Raw genomic sequence first — 19,500 nt, forward strand, 5'->3', positions numbered from 1 at the left:
TGTAGTGATTATGATATCAAATATAAACATTTCAATAACAATTAAAACATTCAGCTCAGTTGCGATGAAAAACATGGGGGGGGGATGTAGTTCCTATGAGGGGTGAGTTAGATAAGAGGTCAGCAATCTGTTAGTTTGATGACTTCTAGGAGGTGCAGTGTCGGATTGTAGAGATTCTTGTTGAAATGTTGTCAAGTATTGGGGATAATAGTCTCTTTTAAGGGAGTGTGGCTGTGGGATAGCAGGTATAGTAGGGCGAGATGGTGCCTATAGTAACAGTGGGATAATAGTCTCTGGGAAGGGAGTGTGGCTGTGGGATAGCAGGTATAGTAGGGAGAGATGGTGCCTATAGTAACAGTGGGATAATAGTCTCTGGGAAGGGAGTGTGACTGTGGGATAGCAGGTATAGTAGGGAGAGATGGTTGTAATATGGGCCTTTCAGTAGTTTTTGAACTCTAAATTTCAGCACCTGTCAGTTGCCAAAGAGCTGTATGTTAAACACATCGAAGGGCTATCAATGTATGTTTAGTTCCAGTAAACATGGCATTATCTATCAACATCTTTGTGTCTTCATACATGTACCTCTTTCCATGTCTGTCTATCTATTTATCTATCTATCTATGATCTGTCTGTCTACGTACATTCTATATATGGATGGCATGGGCCCAGCAAATGTTAAACCACAACTCCCAGTATGCCACTAATAGGTGAAATTTGTAAAAAAAAATCCTGGGAAATGTAGTCCAGGAATAAACCAATGCTTTGTGAAGTTTTCTTGCTTTATTTCTATTCATTTCTTTTTTTTTTTTTTTTTATTAAATTGAAAGAGGGGGTAGAGGTATAGAATAAAAGAAGGAATGAATTGGGAGGACGAGGAAAGAACAGTATATAGTAGGAAATGCATGACGGCATCACTTTAGATCATGGACACAAACAAAGGCTTAAAGTAAAGAGATGAAAAGGAATTATTTTCTCAATGATAAGAAAAGTAATGTAGTGGCTCACACTGACAAACGAGTTCATCAAGTTGAGCTTTACAGGGACACAGTATCTTGCACTTATGACGGCCTGAACTGTATGTGCTTTGTCATTGAGAATGACCCCCCAGGCACATAAGCCGTGGCGTCACTAGATATTACTGGACCCCACGGCAAATTATTTTTCAGGCCCCAAAAATGTCTAGAGGTTGACTTGTTTTACCAGTGTTTATTCAAAATGTATATGAATTAGGGTTAGTAGGGGCTTGTGGGGCCCCTTTACCTCCTGGGCCCCCATGTAGCCGCAGGGTCTGCTTATAGTTATGCCCCACACATATAGAAGCAGTATAGAAGATATATCAGCATTGCTGAGGAATACCTGCTAATGAGGAGAGGGATCGTTACTAAGCACCAGCCCGACTGCTTTAATTAACACACTTAGTATCCATAATCATCTAACCTGTCTGCCCACACCCTGTGCTTATGGCAAGCGATGCTCTGAGAGTATAAGCTCTTTTGATCAGGGCCCCCCACACCCCAGCTGTGGGGCATATTCAATGCGGTACCTACCTAACAACCTGCATTTGCAAAGAAGGTTTGATTCAGGTTTGGAAGCGAAGAGACAACATGGGAGAGTAAGAACCAGAAATGCCAGGCTGAAAGAATTATCCAGTGAGTGGAGGAGGGTGACATTACCAATAGAAGGCTTTGCACTGGAGAAATTATACTTATATGATTATACAGAGACTACACCTCCCTAAGGCTTCATTATATAAAGTGGTTATTGCCTTGGGTCCCCAGGACCAGAGGGGCCCAACACAAGTTTGGCCCAAAAAGACACAGATAAAAACACAAATGTGATATTATGGATCTAATGAGTAACTCCCACCATCCAAACCACCCTTACCCACAGCAAACCAACTGATTAAAGGGGAACTTACCCCTGTGCTCCTATCCAAGGTTCCTGCATTGGCTGCCGTTAACTTGGTGGTGTTGAGACCCACCAGGGAGGGCAGGGTCTGCGACATCCAGTTGCTGATCATAGCCATAGTGCTCAGGACAACCCCAATCTTAAGTAAAGGCACAGACATGTTTGCTTGGTTCCTCCCGACCAACCCTTCATTCTGAATCAGACAGGCCAATTGTTTTGGGCTGCACGGTGCTTGTGGGGAGCAGCAGAGTCTCCCAGCCCTCTAACCCAGCGACACATCGCTTTTTAGACATGGTCTCTTCCCTGTTGGAGACTTCTAAGCTGGGAGAGACTGGGTGTCGGGCACCGGGCACACTCCAAGCCAAGTGCAGACAAATGGTCCTTGTTACAGAGTTGAAGGTTGGTTGCCTGACCCCTGCCTCTAGGACAATAAGGACAATATCCTCTTTAAACCACTGCTGATCTTCCCAGGAACACCAATGCTTCTTTTTCCTTTTTTTCTTTTTTAAACCGTCCCCTCCAGCTTGTGCTCCTGCCTCCCGATCCCACCGAGCAGAGCAATATGCATGCAACTAACTGAGCAGAGCTGGGCTGGCAATGGATTAGTGGGAGGAGGGGCCCAGGCTCTGGTGTAAGAAAATGCAAGCTGATGTCACATTCTCCTCTTGTTCTTCCCTCCCTTCTCTGTCTTCTCTACACCCTCCCTGTATCATCTGCTCCTACGAGAGGTGAAGCCGTAGCCCACTACACATTAGGGATACCAGAATTACTGTTTTTCCATCAATTCTATCTATCTATCTATCTATCTATCTATCTATCTATCTATCTATCTATCTATCTATCTATCTATCTATCTATCTATCTGTCATATCTATCTATCTATCTATCTATCTATCTATCTATCTATCTATCTATCTATCTATCTATCTATCTATCTATCTATCTATCTATCTATCATCTATTTATCTGTCATCTCTCTCTCTCTCTATCTATCTATCTGTCTCTCCATCTATCTATCTCTATCATCTATCTAGCCACAGACAAATGTATATATATGTTTATATACACACACACAAACACACAATACAATCCTGTGCATGTATATACAATATAAAGACTGTATTAAACAGATACAGTGGATCAATATATTCCATTTTTATAAATATATCCTTAAGCACTACAGATGTTCAAAGTGAATGTATAGGGAGAAAGAAAAATACAGGTACAAGCTATAACTAGAAATCTAGACCGATAAAGAACAGAAAGAGAGAGAGAGAGAGAGAGAGAGAGAGAGAGAGAGAGAGAGAGAGAGAGAGAGAGAGAGAGAGAAGGATTCTGATAGAAATAGTTAAATGAACGTAAGATAGATTGATAGGTAGGCAGAGAGAATAAATAGATAGATGATAGATAGATAGATAGATAGATAGATAGATAGATAGATAGATAGATAGATAGATAGTGGGAGAGCTAGAGAGAGAGAAGACATATGGATGGATAGAGATAGAGAGGATGATGGATGGATGATGGATGGACCTATAGATGGACCGATGGATGAATAGATAGAGGGAGAGATAGATAGATAGATAGATAGATAGATAGATAGATAGATAGAAAGAAAGAAAGAGGGTGAGATAGATAGATGATAGATAGATAGATAGATAGATAGATGATAGATAGATAGATAGATAGATAGATAGATAGAGGGAAAAATAAATAAATACAGGGATGGATAGATGATAGATAGATAGATAGATAGATAGATAGATAGATAGATAGATAGATAGATAGATAGAGGGAAAAATAGATAAATAGAGAGATAGATAGATAGATAGATAGATAGAGAGATAGATAGATAGATAGATAGATAGATAGATAGATAGATAGATAGATAGATAGATAGATAGATAGATAGATGATAGATAGATAGATAGATAGTGACAGGGAAAGAGTTAGAGACAGAAATGTAGAAAGAAACATATACAGTATCTGACTGTTGACTTTTGTTGCACTTGAAACAATGCAGCAGCAATCTGTCCGCCGGTTTCTGCTTCATAGTTTCAATATAAACAGGAGGGGTGCTGACTCCTGATACAATGTTGGAGCCTGTATCAGCAACATGTTCCATCGTGCAGCTTTAGTGTTTTGTAATTACAGATAATTGCCATGGAACCAGGTGAGAGCAACCGTTGTTTTGCACTTTGTGCCATTTACACTCAGTGGCGCAGCACTTTTACCTGTACCAGTGTAACTGCCGCATCTCTTGCCTTTACACCTCCCTGCTAAACTAGTAAGAGCCAATTCAGCAGGGACTGGGTTAAATCTGAGGCTGCCGGGTTTTCCCTACAGAGTGGCTTTAAAAGGAACTACCCCAGGGAATCCACGAGGATGTGCAGAGTGAGGGGTTACAGTGGTAATGTAATGTGATTAAATATTTATGCTTTCAGAGACCGGCCTTTGACCAGGGGTGCATCTCATTGTTGATTGCAGGGGCAGTCGTTAAAAGCAGCCAATTCTTCTTTAATTATTGGTCAATGGTTAGGGATAGCCAGCGCTGTACAACATTGAAATGTTGTGTGTTGGTGCCCTCTGGTGTCACTTTTGCTTATTGCACTCAATGCCTCAAACTCTTAGGAACCCATTGTTTCCTTAATGAGGAGTTATTGGTTGTGGAATTATAGCAAAGCTATATAGCATTAGCAAAGGCTAATTATATGTCTCAGATTAGCTCAGAAAATACTCTAATGCTCTTAGACCCAATTAGTCTTATTTCAGAGGAAGCTCACAGCTTAAGCCCACATCAACCCTTAAGTATACTTATGCTTTCTCTTAGTATCTCATTGCAAACCGAAGTAGCACCTTCTCCTTAGCAAAGGGGTAACCACACTTCATGTGTTCCTAATAAATGACAACCCTTCCTTTCTCAGGCTCTCGTGCTAATTAATCCTACTATGTGCTCAAAATCCTGCAGTGATGTGAACTAAGTGTTTCAGCAGCAGCCTCACCCATTGTGACAGAATGCTCTGTTTTACAGATAGCTAGAATCTTCGCCATAAAGCAGGGCAGGACTGCTGCTTCCAATAGGGATCAGATAGGATCTGTGAAGCCACTGGGACAGAATGCTTTGTTTTACAGTTAACTAGAATCTCAGCTGCCTTAAATCAGAGCAGGACTATTAACCGAAGGGTGTTTGTATTCAAGGATACATAACTAGTTAATGAGGTATCAGTATGTCTGTACACTGTAGGACAGTAGGACAGTAGGACAGTGTATGTGTGAGGAGCAGGATGATGAAATATAAATGAGACACCAGGAAATATAATGAGAAAACATTACAGAAAGGATTTACAATGTACCCCAGAGTACCGGAAATCATTCCCCTTCCATGGCGCACTCAGGCCTTTCTTACATTAAAGGTTACAGCGACTTTCTGCCGGAACAGAGGGCACAATGTGTTCTGTTCTGCCGGTGCACACTTTGTGCTTGTTTCCTAATGAATTTGCCTACACTGGATCTGAGATTCAATGGGATTAACCCTTGGCTGCCAGATGAGCACACTTTGATTCCAAAACCACTTACAAATTACTTTTAGCCACTAAACAGTTTGCCCATGTTCAGGCAATTGCTCCATTTTCCCAATTGGAACCCTGGAGCTACCGCCACCTTGATTCTCAATAGGGGCATTGTACTTGCTCCTAAATTCAGAGCAATTGTACGACCTTTGCAGTAGGATTGGCGCCCAAGTCCAATTGCACCCCACTCACCACACCGCCACACTATGCCAACCTACCCTCTAGTTCTGCCCATAGGATCCGATTCATGCTCCCAGTTGGTATAAAAGTGGCATGCCAGGGCTTGACTGTTGTATCCATGAGACATCTCTTTGACCCTTAATGCCTGACAGCATCATTTAACTCCCAGGGCCAAATATATATATATATATATATATATATATATATATATATAATATATATATATATATAATATATATATATATATAATATATATATATATATATATATATATATATATATATATATATATATATATATATATATATATATATATATATATATACTAGTGTGCAGAGAAGGAATGCTCTGGGCACTCAGCTATGCCCACTTACAGGCACTGTGTCTATTGAAGCAAACATAATTTGCATGTAAGCAGAAATTATACTATCGCTTAATTAGGGTTAATTATTGCTGTAAGTGTTTAATTGGCAGATAAGCGATGACCTCTCTTACTGGGCAGCTAATATCTGATCCATCTTTGTCAGAGGGAAAGGAAAAATCCTGCTCCATGTATTAAGTGTTGTTTAAACTGATTTAATTAGTATAGCTTGTTAGATGTGTGAGCAATGGCTTTCCCCGATGTGAAAATCTTCCCGGACCCAGAGAAGATTCCAGAAGAGCGACTCTGTAACAGGGAATAATTGTATTTATGAATATTTCAGCAGCTGCACCAGCTCTGCCCGTGTTCTAGCACTTGCTGCCCTGATAATGCCATCCAGAATGTCAGCCCTGCCAACTATCTAGCTCCCTCTTTATACTACCCTGGTTTCTGCTCATAGTAGTGAACTTATTGGGGCATCACTGGGATCATCTGCCTTCAACAACAAACGATTTCTGAATGGATTCACACACACACAATTATTTGCAGTCGGGGAGCTTACCATGCCACCAACAGTATCAACGTTTCAGGGGGGAAGACCCTCCCTTCATCATTTACCACAAAATTCACAAAATCACAACAAATTTGCGAAATGCATTGTAGTCAATGTCCACCTCACCTACAATGCTCCATAGAAAGTAATCCAAAGGCACACAGGATTGATTCAAGCAAAATTGCCTTGTGTGTTTAATGCAGAGTGCAACATTTTGGGGTCACGCCCCTTTGTCATGCTTGGGGTCACCTCATTGCAGCAGTGTCCAGGGATGACCATTAGCTGCCTGATTTGGATTACTAGACCTGAGGCAAACTTTGCCCTGTTCTGAAAATGGTGAGTGCAATATGATGGAAAATAAAGTGCTTTATATCTATAAGTAACCACATCTTTGGTTCTTTGTGCGCACCGTACATATTTGTTTGGTTACAGTCAACAAGGGAAGGTTCTTGAATTATCACCATCCTCCCAAAGGACCACTCCTTAATAGTTACTCCAGGAGGCACATCTTTAATGATGCATCTCCCATGTTGACATGTTGAGATGGGACAGGCCTGCAACATCTTCTTTATCAAAATAGGGATATGGAAGATAAAACTGGTTGTTCCCTTGTGGCTCAGATACATTGTACATTGCACACTCAATTTTAGAAAAATTAAATCATATATTTATTACATAAGAAAAAAAGAAGAAACGAAAAATATACAAAAATTGTGCCCCTGAGGAAGACCAATATGGTCGAAACACGTTAGGCTCACTTTAATTTTTGTATATTTTTCGTTTCTTCTTTTTTTTCTTATGTAATAATATATGATTTAATTTTTCTAAATTGAGTGTGCAATTCTTTCCAGATTTTCTATATGTGAGATTTGGAGACCCACATGGGGAGTCTCCCTTTGGATTAGCACCTCGCATTATATATTTTTAAGGGTGTGCACCCTCTTTCCTAATTTTTAGACATTGTTTTTATGTGGCTTTGGACTGGAAAGGGAAAAGATTATTTCCTCCCCCTCAGTCTGCCTCTAAGGAGAAGAGAAAATCATATTAAGTGCCTCCTCTTCTCTTTCTCAGTCTTGTTTAAATGATTTGCCATAACCCCACATACTTTTTATTAAAGCAAATCCTTTATCCCAAATATATCTCCCGGTCTGGCAATCTTATTTTTCGAGACAGACAACTGCTATATTGCCTTGCCGTTGGCTGTCCCCTAACTAAAATCAACACATTCAGCTGTCAGAGGTGAACCTTCATTTCTGCTCAAGCTGCTGTGAGCTGACAAGGCATAAATCAATTTGCATCAATGTTCTCGCCAACTTATTTTTGGTGCCTTCACCCTGACCCACTTGGCATCACCCTGTTGAGCAAAAGGGATTCAAAAGAAAAAGAGCAAACTATGTTGATGGGTTGGATGGGTTTTATGTTGTGACTCCTGATACATCACCACCCAACAGGGGGCCACGTTCTCACTCTTTGAGAAAATTAGCGCTGCTAATAAAACAAGGCCATGCCTGGTCAACCTCAATAAAAGGGAAAGTCTTATTTTGGGATTACGGCTGACAGCCCCACCAAGAAGTGAGATTATGCAACTGGGACATGCAAGTGATTATGGAAAGAGCAATCTCTTGTAGGCCATCCCATTCTCACTGGTTTTTACTTGGCTCTTGCTCTCATTAATGAAAACATTTTCCTGGAGATACAGAAGGAATAATTTCTTCTGAAGGCAGTGCTGCTTTAGCATTAGTGAGGCACAGGGAAAATCATTGTGAGCAGTTGCTCCTACTGGACCCCCCTCAAACACACTAACTCATATCAATGCAAGATGGAAGATTTAGTCAAGGACCACTATCCAGCCTTATCCTATTCATTTAGTTGTATAAATACACCCAACTAGTCATCTGTAGGGGATATTGATTCCCCCCAAAGTTGTTCCTAGACATACTGTATTGTCTCATAATGTATCATCTATCAGCATTTAGTTTTTCCATAATTGGGATGGCACTATATTTTGGATAACAGTTGTCTCTTTTCTGATATCTGTTTCAGTGCCATGACTAGATGTTACTGAGCACCACAGCAAATTAATTTTAGGGCCCCCAACAAATCCAGATGTTGTCGGTTTTACCAATATATATATTCAAATCGCTCATTAATTATGGCTTCATTGAGCCCCCTGCAGCCTCAGGGTCTTCTTCCTCTGTAGTTACGCCCCTGATTATTATACATGGCTTGGCCCATCCATGTAATGCATAGAAAGCTATTTAGCAACAAATTTTAGCTGAAGCATTAGAAAGCCTGAAGTAAATTGAAGGTTGTGCTGTGCAATTTTTATAATTTGAACGCTACTAGATGGGCCAGTGGCCAAATAAACATATCCACTGAGCATGAAGTTCGATGGAATATTAATAGTCTCATTTCAGGCAGTTAGGGAATGGGCCAGTAAGCACACGCACACAGAATTCAGTAGATGACTGAAGATTGGAGAAGACACAGGTCTACCTTGACGAGCAAGCACTAAGAGGGAGCGTTATTTGTCTTATCTCACTCATCTCATTAGGGAATGAGCAGTCCAACAAAAGAATCTAGAACTTCATGGGGAAATGTTTAATCTAGGCAGTTAGGGAAATGTCAGCCTGGATGTCCCAATAACATAGAAACCTTGAACCCAGTAGAGAAAGAAAGACTGCAATGGACAATCAGCTCTACTGAGCTTAAATGAAACACTTGTTTTATACAGTTAGGGAAGGGGCAACTAAGCTAGGTAAATAACTATAGAAACAGAACACCCAGTAGAGAAAGAAAACCTAGATTAGACACACAGCTCTCATAAGCATAAATGGAAAATCCATAGCCTCATTTCATACAGTAAAGATGGTCAAATAGTACAGACACATAGAATCCAACAGTTGAAGAACGTTTGAGAAAGACATGGGGTTCTTCTGAAGAAAAATAACATGGAATATTATTAGTCAGATCTTACACAGTAGTAAATGGACAGCCCTGATAGGTCCAAAGAAACCTTGAACCCAATAGGAGAAGAAAGCCCGAGATATACTCTGGGTTCTCTGGTGGATGTAGAAAGCTATAATAAGATTATAGTGGTCAGTCTTTAAAAGGGCACCATACATTAGAGAGGGGGTATCTGCTGTTTTATCCTTATTTAGACCTAGTAGGGTCATGTGTATCAATATAAGAGTGCTAGACTGATAGAGAGTGCTGACATACTGCTTTTACATCAACACACTCCAAGCACATTGTACCTCCATTGGAAGCATCTGAATTCTGCAAACAAATCCCTCAAGTGAGCAGCTTTGTGTAAGCAATGTACAAAGCCTTTTTGGTCTGAAAATCCATTTTTGATCAGTATGAATGACCCTTTAATGATATTAAGGTATGGCAACCCTGAATTAATAGTCCTGATGGGCCAAATGGTCTCTGCTCTGGACTTGTGAGAGTGGGGGCTATCGACAATGTGTAGGGGCATATAGTTTACCAGGGACATAGAAAGCTCATAACTTGGCTTAATTAAGTGTCAATGATTATAATTCAATCTCCCAATTGAGGAGGTTACATGTATCAGACTTATTAGTGCCATAGATAGAATTGTGTGATTGTTAGGGGAGTCATGATGACATCATTTGTATATATAGCCCCTCTAGCATGTTATCAAACTAGTAGCAATAAAGGTTTAGTACTGTAGATGACATTACGGGGATGCATGGTACAGACCAGAGATGAGCCCACGCCATTCCGCCCAGGGCAGCCATCAGGGGGGGACAGGGGGGAGAGTTGTAGGGGGCTCTGAGGGTAAGGGGGGGTCCCGGCCACGCCACACTTAATTGATTAGCTGGGCCCCCCATCTTTCTGAGAGCTGCTGACTTCGGGAAGGCATGGACATTTAAGGGGCCCTGGCCACCAATTTTCTTATAATGTGGGGGGGGGCCCTGGCCACCAATTTTTTTTTCTCATGTGGGGTCCTAGCCACCAATAATTTTTTAATGGGGTGGCCCTGGCCACAAATGTTTTTTATGGGGGGCCCTGATCACCAATATCTTTTTATTTTTTATGAACATGTGGGAACCTTAGCCACCAATATTTTTTTCGTTTTTTTAATGTGTGGTGGGGAGGGCGGACCTGTAGGTGGGGCTTGCAGTGGGCGCAACCCAGGGGGCCCAGGAAATTTTGTTATACGGGGCCCTGCGATTTCTGATGGCGGTCCTGATTAATTTCCGCCCAAGGTTCTTCCTCTAGAAGTCAACTTTGTTGAAGCTGATCCTACCACATTACCAATAAATCAGCAAATTGTTAAAGAGATAAATGTCAGGGAGTGCCCTGAGCTGCAGAGATGGAGCATGTTACACATACAGGGCAGTTTATATCCATACAGAGGAAAAATTAAGTGCGCTTGACAGCAAAATGGATTAAAATCATCTCTACATACTTATAGATGTATATAAACATAAAGCAGCTTCAGATAATGGTTTCATTATGGCTTCCCTGATATCTTTAAAGTATGTTACCATTTGTCTTTCTTTGATACCTTGGTCCATGGTTCTCTTATACTCCATAGTATTCCCTGATGCCTTGAGGGCCTCAGTGGTGCCTTTAAGAGTAGTGATGGGCGAATTTGTGCCGTTTTGTCAAAAAATTAGTGAAACGGCGCCGGCGTCTCATTTTTGACGCCGGCGCCCGTTTTTGACGCCGGTGCCCATTTTTTCACAGCCGTTTTGCAAATTTATTCGCTGGCGGCGAATCACGCAAATTCGCCGCGAATTCGCACCTGGCGAATAAATTCGCCCATCACTATTTAAGAGTCCTGCAAAGCCTTGAATGTTACCTGGTTTCTTATATCACCTAATGTTCTAGATACTGTGAGGCATTTGTTGATGCCTTCAAGTGTTCCATGATGCATTTCATGTTTCCTTATACCATTTACTGTGCCATGATACGTTAAAACAGTTGTTCCCAACCTTTTTTACCCTTGAGCCACACTTGAATGTAAAAACTGTTGGGAAGCCACACATGCAAGAAAAACATTCCTTGGAGATGCCAAATAAGGGCTATGATAGGCTAATTACTAGTCCCTTGTGAACTGCTAGCCTGCAGGAGGCACTCTTGGGAATAACCTGTGTCTTAATGCCTCGATTCAAAGTTTTTTTAACTTCGAACTTTGATCTCCCAAACTCCCCCAATTGCAGGTTGTAGGAGGTCAAACAGCACTTTGGCAGCTTTTAGGTGGCGAATGGTCGAAGTTGAAGTTTTAAAGAGACAGTACTTCAAAAAAAAAAATTCAAAATCGAATCGAAGTATGACTATTCCCTAGTCGAACTACACAAAAAATAGCTAAAAAAAAAAGTTTTTCACTTCAAAACTTCACCTTTGATAAATCTGCCCCTAAGTGAGTGTGACAAAGCAATCTATGGTCATCTTCCCCAGTGAGAATATCCTGATCCAGTGTATCAAAACAACAGGTAACCTGTGAGCCAGTCATCCAGACCTTGCACTCTCAAAGGAGAACCAACCTCAAGATCGTTTTTTTTTAAATATTATCTAGACCAGTGATCTCAACCAGTGGCTCTTAAGCAACATGTTGCTCACCCACCCCTTGGATGTTGCTCCCAGTGGCCTCAAAGCAGATGCTTATTTTTGAATTCCTGATTTGGAGGCAAGTTTTGGTTGCATAAAAACCAACTGTACTGCCAAACAGAGTCTCCTGTAGGCTGCCAGTCCACTTACTGGCTAACAAATAGCCAATCACAGCCCTTATTTGGCCAGGGACTTTTTTCGTGCTTGTGTTGCTCCCCAACTCTCCTTACAATTGAGTGTGGCTCATGTGTAAAAAAAAAAAAGTTGGAGACCCTTCATCTAGACAATGGTATTTTTAGACTTACATTTGGTGTTTTTATTGTTGTTCTTTAATTGTTGTGAAATAATTACATTTTAAAGTGAGCACCCCTTGAATTCTGAGCAATCTTACATCTTACACACCTCACTGAGCAATCCGCTCATTTGTCAGGTTATCCTGAAAGTGCACCCTTGATTCCGAGCCAGCTTCTATCTTGCTAGGTTATCCTGATCTTGCATACTTGGATGAGCAATCTGTTATCTTGCCAGGTTGGTTTGGCCTTGTAACCTGGAAACTGACTTCCAAAAATAAACTCAAATGCAACTTGGAGCGTTATGGTTGGTGGGGGGGCTGTATGACATGGTGCAGAGATAAAATGTGTTCCACTGTGTTTATTCCCTAAGAGTATGTGAATTTTGATTCATCTTTCCATCCATCTGTTGTATCTTGGTATATTACACTGCCCCTCTTCACCCTACATACAAATACATACAAATTCTTTAGCATCCTTGGTCGAATTTGACCCGTTTCGTTTTGCCAAAAATTCGCTGCCGGCGAAATGTCGCAGTCGCCTATTAAAGTCTATGGGCATCAAAAAAATTTTGTCGCGCGGCAAAATTGTTTTGACGCGCGTCTTTTTTTTTTTGATGCACGCCGCCATACAAGTCTATGGGCGTCATTTTTTTGGCGAAACTAGGCGAAAAAATTTGCCCCTCCCTATTGGTCATGAAGAAACCAAAATATTTGTACAATACAGGGAATCTTGTTCTGCCCAGAGAGACTGATGTCCACTTATTCTCACCACAATACACTTATCATTCAGTATTTCTCATGTTACAAATCCTCTCCACATCTCTTAACCCCTACTCACCTCCCCTTGCCTCCCTATTCTGTCCTTACCCCCCCCTCTCTCTCTTTCATTCTCATTCATTCTCTCCCCCTCTCCTTTCCCTTTAGAAACCATCACCCCCCTTCCATCTCTAAAGTAGGACAAAGATGAATCAAATGCCAAGCAACCATAGTTTGAATGTTCACTGTAAGTTTCCTTCTGTTCTGTAATGAGCACATACAATCATCTCAGGCTGACTCTGGTGACTTTGAAATACATTCTTGTTGTGTTTTTTCTCAGTAGTGCCCCCCACCAACCTCAAAGAGCTCATCTCAGGTGCCAATATATATTTCCCAGTCTTCTGTCCTACTCTTGTCTGACATCCTTGCGCTTAGCAGAGGAGGACATGTGTTTGTCCCAGCTGTGACATTGACTGTTACTAGGTCTGATTGTGTGTGACGGGGGAGCATGTTGTGTACTAAACCTCTCCCCCCCCAAACCCAAGGAAAATGCAAGATCTGGCCTTCTTCTCATCACTGATTTGCATAATGATACAGCTGTTCAAAGACAGCCCATAGCAGAATTTGGGATGAGGCAGTTCCCTCATTTAAATCCATCTGGTGCTGCACACTTGAACTAGTCAGCTACCCTGTCACACATGATAAACGTTTATGCAATACTTGCACATTGTAGGACATAAAATACAATCTCCGTCTTCCTCCCTCATCACCTCATTTTCTTTTTTTTAATTAAGCAAATGCTGCTGTGTGCTTACTGTATGTTGGCCAGAGGAACATCATAACTAGTGAAAACCATCATCAATGCCATGTACATAAACCTTAATACATAGAAAATAATACACAGTTGTCTTTTCTTCTACCAAATGTGAGGAAAAAAGCTAAACAACCCTACAACCCCTTACATAGAGGCAACAGAAAAGTCCCCACAAACTTTGAGCGAGCCGCAAGCATCAGCCACCCTTGTTATCCTCAGAGAGCCGTAGCTTAAGTTCAAGGCAATAATCCTAAGTACTTTTTCCTCATCCATAACCTCATTAAAAAAGTGCAGATCTCCCTTTACTCCAAATTGGCTCATCAAGCAGATCCACCAAAATCTTGCCTCCTGACCACCACGCTCACTAAAAAAGCAAGACTTTCAGCAGCAAAGAGCCAACTAATTACCCCCCCCAAGCCATTCCCCACTGGAGACCCAGAAAGGACAATTAAATGTCACCTAGAAGAGCTGAGCCAACAAAAGCGAGTAAGTAGTAAGCCTTGGTGGGTAATGCTGCATGGCTGAATGGAAGTGTAAGCTCATGGTTCAATAAATGGGATGTAGCAGGGATTTTATGAATAGCTGCATTATTCATGAGGGAAACATGGAGCCAGAAATGGGAAAATGGTTCTTCCTACCCACCCTGGTCACAAATGGAATGCTAAGACAGCAGTATCCTTGCATGCCCTCAATAACCCCCCCCCAAGCAGCTACAAAGGGACAGCATGAGGGATACCCCCTGGATGTGGTGCATGCTTAGATGAAGGCTGGAATGAGATGAGGGGGAAGCACTGCAATCCCCGCTGCAAAGGCAACAACAAGAGCTGGTGGAACCTACTTGGGTGAGTTCGGTGCCCATCAAGATGAGAAGGAAGAGACTCATCAGCTTGCTTGGCGGTTGCTTCATCTCAGCTTCAGTCAAGACCCCCAGATTTTTTTCTTCTCCTCCTCTTTTTTATGTGTGTGTTTTGCCTTCTTTTCAGTGTGCTTTTTTTTCTTCAATTTCTATTCCAGACTCCGGTCCGTGATTCTTCCCTATGTAACGGTGGTGGCGGCTTTTAGGCAGCCCTAGGAGGCAAGGCAAGGAGTCTGGTTTGTAAAGTGCTCACTTTGCATATTTACTCTGTCCCGATCCTCTCTTCCCTCTCTGTTGCTGCTGCTTCTTTTCTTTTAATGGCTTCCTTGATTGAAAGGCATTTGCACAAAAAGGGGAGAAAAAATGTAAATAAATAAAAGAGAAACTCAACGGAGCAGAGGATGACAGTGCTGCCTTTGCCAAAAGTTTGCCTTGAAAAGAAGGGCAGGGACAGAGGGAGGAAAAAAAGCAGTGGTTAGCAGGGATGCAGCTTGCAAAAAGGTACCACAATTGTATCTCAGAGGACTGATTCTCTGCCAGGGATGCTGTGTATGCAAGGCAGCTCCTCATTGGCTGATGTGCATTGATTTCTGATTGGCCGTTCTTATTTCACAGTCCAGCTTGCTTAAAGGAGCTGTCGATGAATGTATGCAGTCCTTGTGATTGCTGCCTATTGGATTCCTCAGCCTACCCTCCCCAACCCTCTCTAGCATTGAGACACGGATATCCAAAGCTCTGCCTGGCCTCACATGATGCTCAGCGGCACTGACACATCTCCCATGAACCATCATTAAAATCTAAAGCCCAAAAATCACAGGGAAGGGCACTGACATCAGAATATAGTGACCACAATGGTTTATTTTTGAAGGGTTGATTATGGCTCAAGTGCAATAAATAAAACACCCTGGTTCCCCCTTAAGCTATAGTGCAAATGTCTTTCATTTAATCTACGGTACAGTATGGCACCTGTGTTACCCAGCCCCTGTGCCATAGCAATGCAATAGGGTGCCCACCTGCACCAAAAGGTTTTTATTTACCTATAGAGCAAAATGGAATATGGAAACAACTATTACATTATGAATGCTTAGCTATGCAGTTATTCTGTATGTGAGCTGCATTGTTTCTAGTGTTTGTAACCCTGGCAACCAGCAGATAGATGGAGAGCTTATTGCTTTTCTGTTCATTCATGGGTTGCTATTCTGCATTATGTTATGTGCAAGCAGGGGATGGGGGATAATGGGTACCTTAATGGGCCACTTTACTCCCTTACTGGTTTGTCTAGTGGGTATATCTAATATTGGTGAGTATTTATTTTCCTTTTGCTTGATTCTAGTGTTCCCATAATCCATCCAACACACAACTCTGAGTTGCTTTCCCAAATCTGCTGTGTCAAGGTCAGCGTCAGTCAGTGTCCCGAACCCAAGTCCATCAGCCCTCCAGCACCCATAAGCCTGCCCATATGCCCACTGGTGCCACCGTAAGTGCACTCACAGGCCAATTGCAGAAAATTATAATTATAAAAGCTCCCCTTTTATACTGTATGAGGGGCAATGCACTGTATAAGGGTTGGTAATCATTTCCTGCAACCTCAAACACTAATGTCAACTTTTCTCTAAAGAGTCCAAGTGCCCTTGGCAGGGTCCTTCCCCTACCAATGGTGTGACCTCTTTAATCCTCATGGTTCTTTCTCATAGTGTGGATCATCATCACTGCCCCCTGCATCAGACTCCTCTGCTATGGGTTATTGGTTTTGTTCCTCCATTGGAGACTGTACAATTCTTCAGCCAGCCATTGTGCCCCCCAGCATTGAAGAAGGCATACTTGACTGCTAGCTAGATGCTAGCTCTTCCATGTGGTCACACTCAGGAGATGTCCTTCCTTGTTTCCTCTCTTTCGTTAGCAAACTAAGGGCATGACCAGTGGAGTCCTTGTGGGCGGGGGACAAAGGTGATCCCTAGCTGTGTCTTTGCCATACACATACATTGCTCGGGGGAAAAGGAAGCCTTCAATCCCAAAAAACCTGCTATGCAATATATATGTCTCCAGTTATACTTTAGAAAGAAGTCCATTGGTAACCTCCCCGGGCAAAATTGTCTCACATCTACTCTGACTTTAAGTGCCTATTGACAGTACTATAAATAAACTACACAATCAGTATATTCTGAGCTATTAGTTTCAGGGGGGGGGGGTCTGTAAGGGTGGAAAATCCCACCAATCCTAAAATAGAGCCAGGAGACATGAGGCTTTTAAGACAGATAACTGATGATCAAGCGTCAAAGGTTGCACAAGAAATGGGCTTTAATCTACAAACATAACGATTTCCTGTCACCCGGAATGTTTATGGTTATTCAGAAAATGATGATGGGATTTTAACAAAGGGAAATAATATTTTTTAAGTACCTCAATGTGTTTAAAGTAGCGAAGCTCAGGTCATAGAGGCTCAGATGCCCACCATGGAGGACAAACTGAAGAACTGTTTCATGGAAAGGAGAAGCCATTAGAAAGCAAGATGTGGGATGTTGGCAGAAGAACATGGACTGGTGCCACACAAGCACCTAAAAGCCAAACAAGATGGCTAACTGGACACCCTGAAAAGTTAAGGATTCATTATTCAAGGAATTATCCCTTTGAATGACCTTGCTATGACATTGATATTGGGCAGGTTGGTGACACATTTGAACTGTTAAGGTCAATGTCCTTCTGTCCAACCCAATGGGTCTTAACACAAACTGTAGCAATTTGGACAACGCAAGCTGTCATCCATAAAGGTTATAAAATGGAAACAAAGGTACTAACATACCCCTGTGAAATGCGCCCATCCAGCCTTCTCTGAGGCACTGTGTGAAATTTCATGATTGGATGCAAGGAAATGTCCAAAAACCTGGACCTGGAGGTAATTTCGGGGTTTTCTTACTGCAGTGGTCCCCAGACTGTTGTGCTGGGGACCACTGCAGTAAGAAAACACTGAAATGTGTGAAGAAATCAGTAAAAGAGAGTGCCCAGCCTGATAGATAATGGGCTATGGAAATTGAATGGCAGTTCTCAAGAAAGTTCCACCAAACTCTTCTAACATTGTACCACCATGTCTGATAACAAAATCTCATCAGAAAACCTAAGACCAGATGTTAGACCTTCTGCAGATAACACATATCAAGAGCTTCTTCCAAAGAAAGAAATATGGGCTTATGGACAAAGAGAAGGCCTGGAACAATAAATACACAACTGCCCTGCCAACACTGATGGCAACAGTATGTTCAAAGGGTCGGGTGTAGGTTTTAGTTTATCTGGGACTGATATCAGTGTGGCTCAGCAATAGGAACAGAATGTGCATTAGGAATATTGAGTGGTAGAAAGCTCTTTTCGTCTGAAGATTTAAGGGAAACCTCATACTCATCAACAACAGCAAGTAATATCCTTGTACATGTCACAGAGCTGCAAGTGGTAAATTCAACAGACCACATCATCCCCCCCTACCCAAAATAATTGCATCCTGCCAATTCAACAATTCCATTAATCTTGCTTCTGAATCACCTTGAGCATGGATCTCATAAAGAACATTAGGCCAGAGAGCATTGACCTAAATTCCCCTGAATCAAACACTTCAAATGGCACGCAGTATCCTGAGTCTCAACAATCTCCCTACTATAAATCAGTATCTTGTCAGGGCAGTGTTCCTACCACCCTGCTGTTTCTCTTAATTGCCAAAACTCTCTGTATCTTCCCCTCAACATTTCCGTCATCTATCTTGGTTGTGCCTAAGGCAACAAACAAAGTACAATGGGGTGAATGACAAATAAGCTTTCAGACACCCTTTATTATCCCTAAGTTTCATAACCATTTCAATTAAAGCAAAAGTTGGAGTTACAGAATATAATCCCTTATAGTGAAACTCAGAGTTCCCTTTATAACTCAGCCTGCAGCCTTGTGCCTTTATATAGTCACAGAACCCCTCAGTGACTTCTAATATCCTTATCATTTATAGTAAAGGGTACATTATACCTTATAATACATGAGTGATACTCAGAGTTCCCTGTATAACTTAGCCTGCAGCCTTTTATATGGTCACAGAACCCCTCAGAAACTTCTAATAGCCTTATCATTTACAGTAGGGGGTACATTATCCCTTATAATACACGGGTCATAATTTTAGATGCAGAAACATGTTTATTTGTATTATTAGGAGTGATATTTAAGTCAATTAGTGGTGTGCCAATAAAAAAAAACTTATATAGGTCACATACTTTCGGAGGAGACTTATTACAGCAGGATGTGAGTCTTTTCCAGTTCAAGGCACCCTTTGGTCTGGCCCCCTTAGCTTAGAGCAAGGTTACAGATATATAGATACATTGTGGTAGCAGTCACCCTGCTATAGTTCCACGAGTACCCAGGGCACAAATAAGTACTCACCCCAAATCTACCCATAACTGGCCTTCAGGCTGGGCCTCCTTAGTTTATAACAAGCTCACAGATATATAGAAATGTTGGGGTAACAGTCACCCTGCTATAGTTCCAGGGGTACCCATGGCATAGATAAGCACTCACCCCAAATCTCCCCCTAACTGGCCTTCAGGCTGCCCCCCTTAGCTCATAACAAGGTTACAGATATTTAGAGACATTGGGGTAGCAGT

The 19,500-nt window shown here is 41.7% G+C and overlaps 1 protein-coding gene across 2 annotated transcripts in view; it reads right to left on the minus strand.

The window, feature by feature from the left end:
* Positions 1 to 15,420, minus strand: part of olfm1.S (olfactomedin 1 S homeolog) — a 34,202-nt gene extending 18,782 nt beyond the window's left edge. The window contains 1 exon segment of one of the 2 annotated variants that reach the window (NM_001088729.1): positions 1,919 to 2,394. In NM_001088729.1, coding sequence (NP_001082198.1) covers positions 1,919 to 2,068 — 150 coding nt within the window. In that variant the 5' untranslated portion in view covers positions 2,069 to 2,394. 2 annotated transcript variants of the gene reach the window in all.
* Positions 15,421 to 19,500: the final 4,080 nt, after the last annotated feature.

This window comes from Xenopus laevis, chromosome 8S (genome assembly GCF_017654675.1).
Source record: "Xenopus laevis strain J_2021 chromosome 8S, Xenopus_laevis_v10.1, whole genome shotgun sequence".
Taxonomy (NCBI): domain Eukaryota; kingdom Metazoa; phylum Chordata; class Amphibia; order Anura; family Pipidae; genus Xenopus; species Xenopus laevis.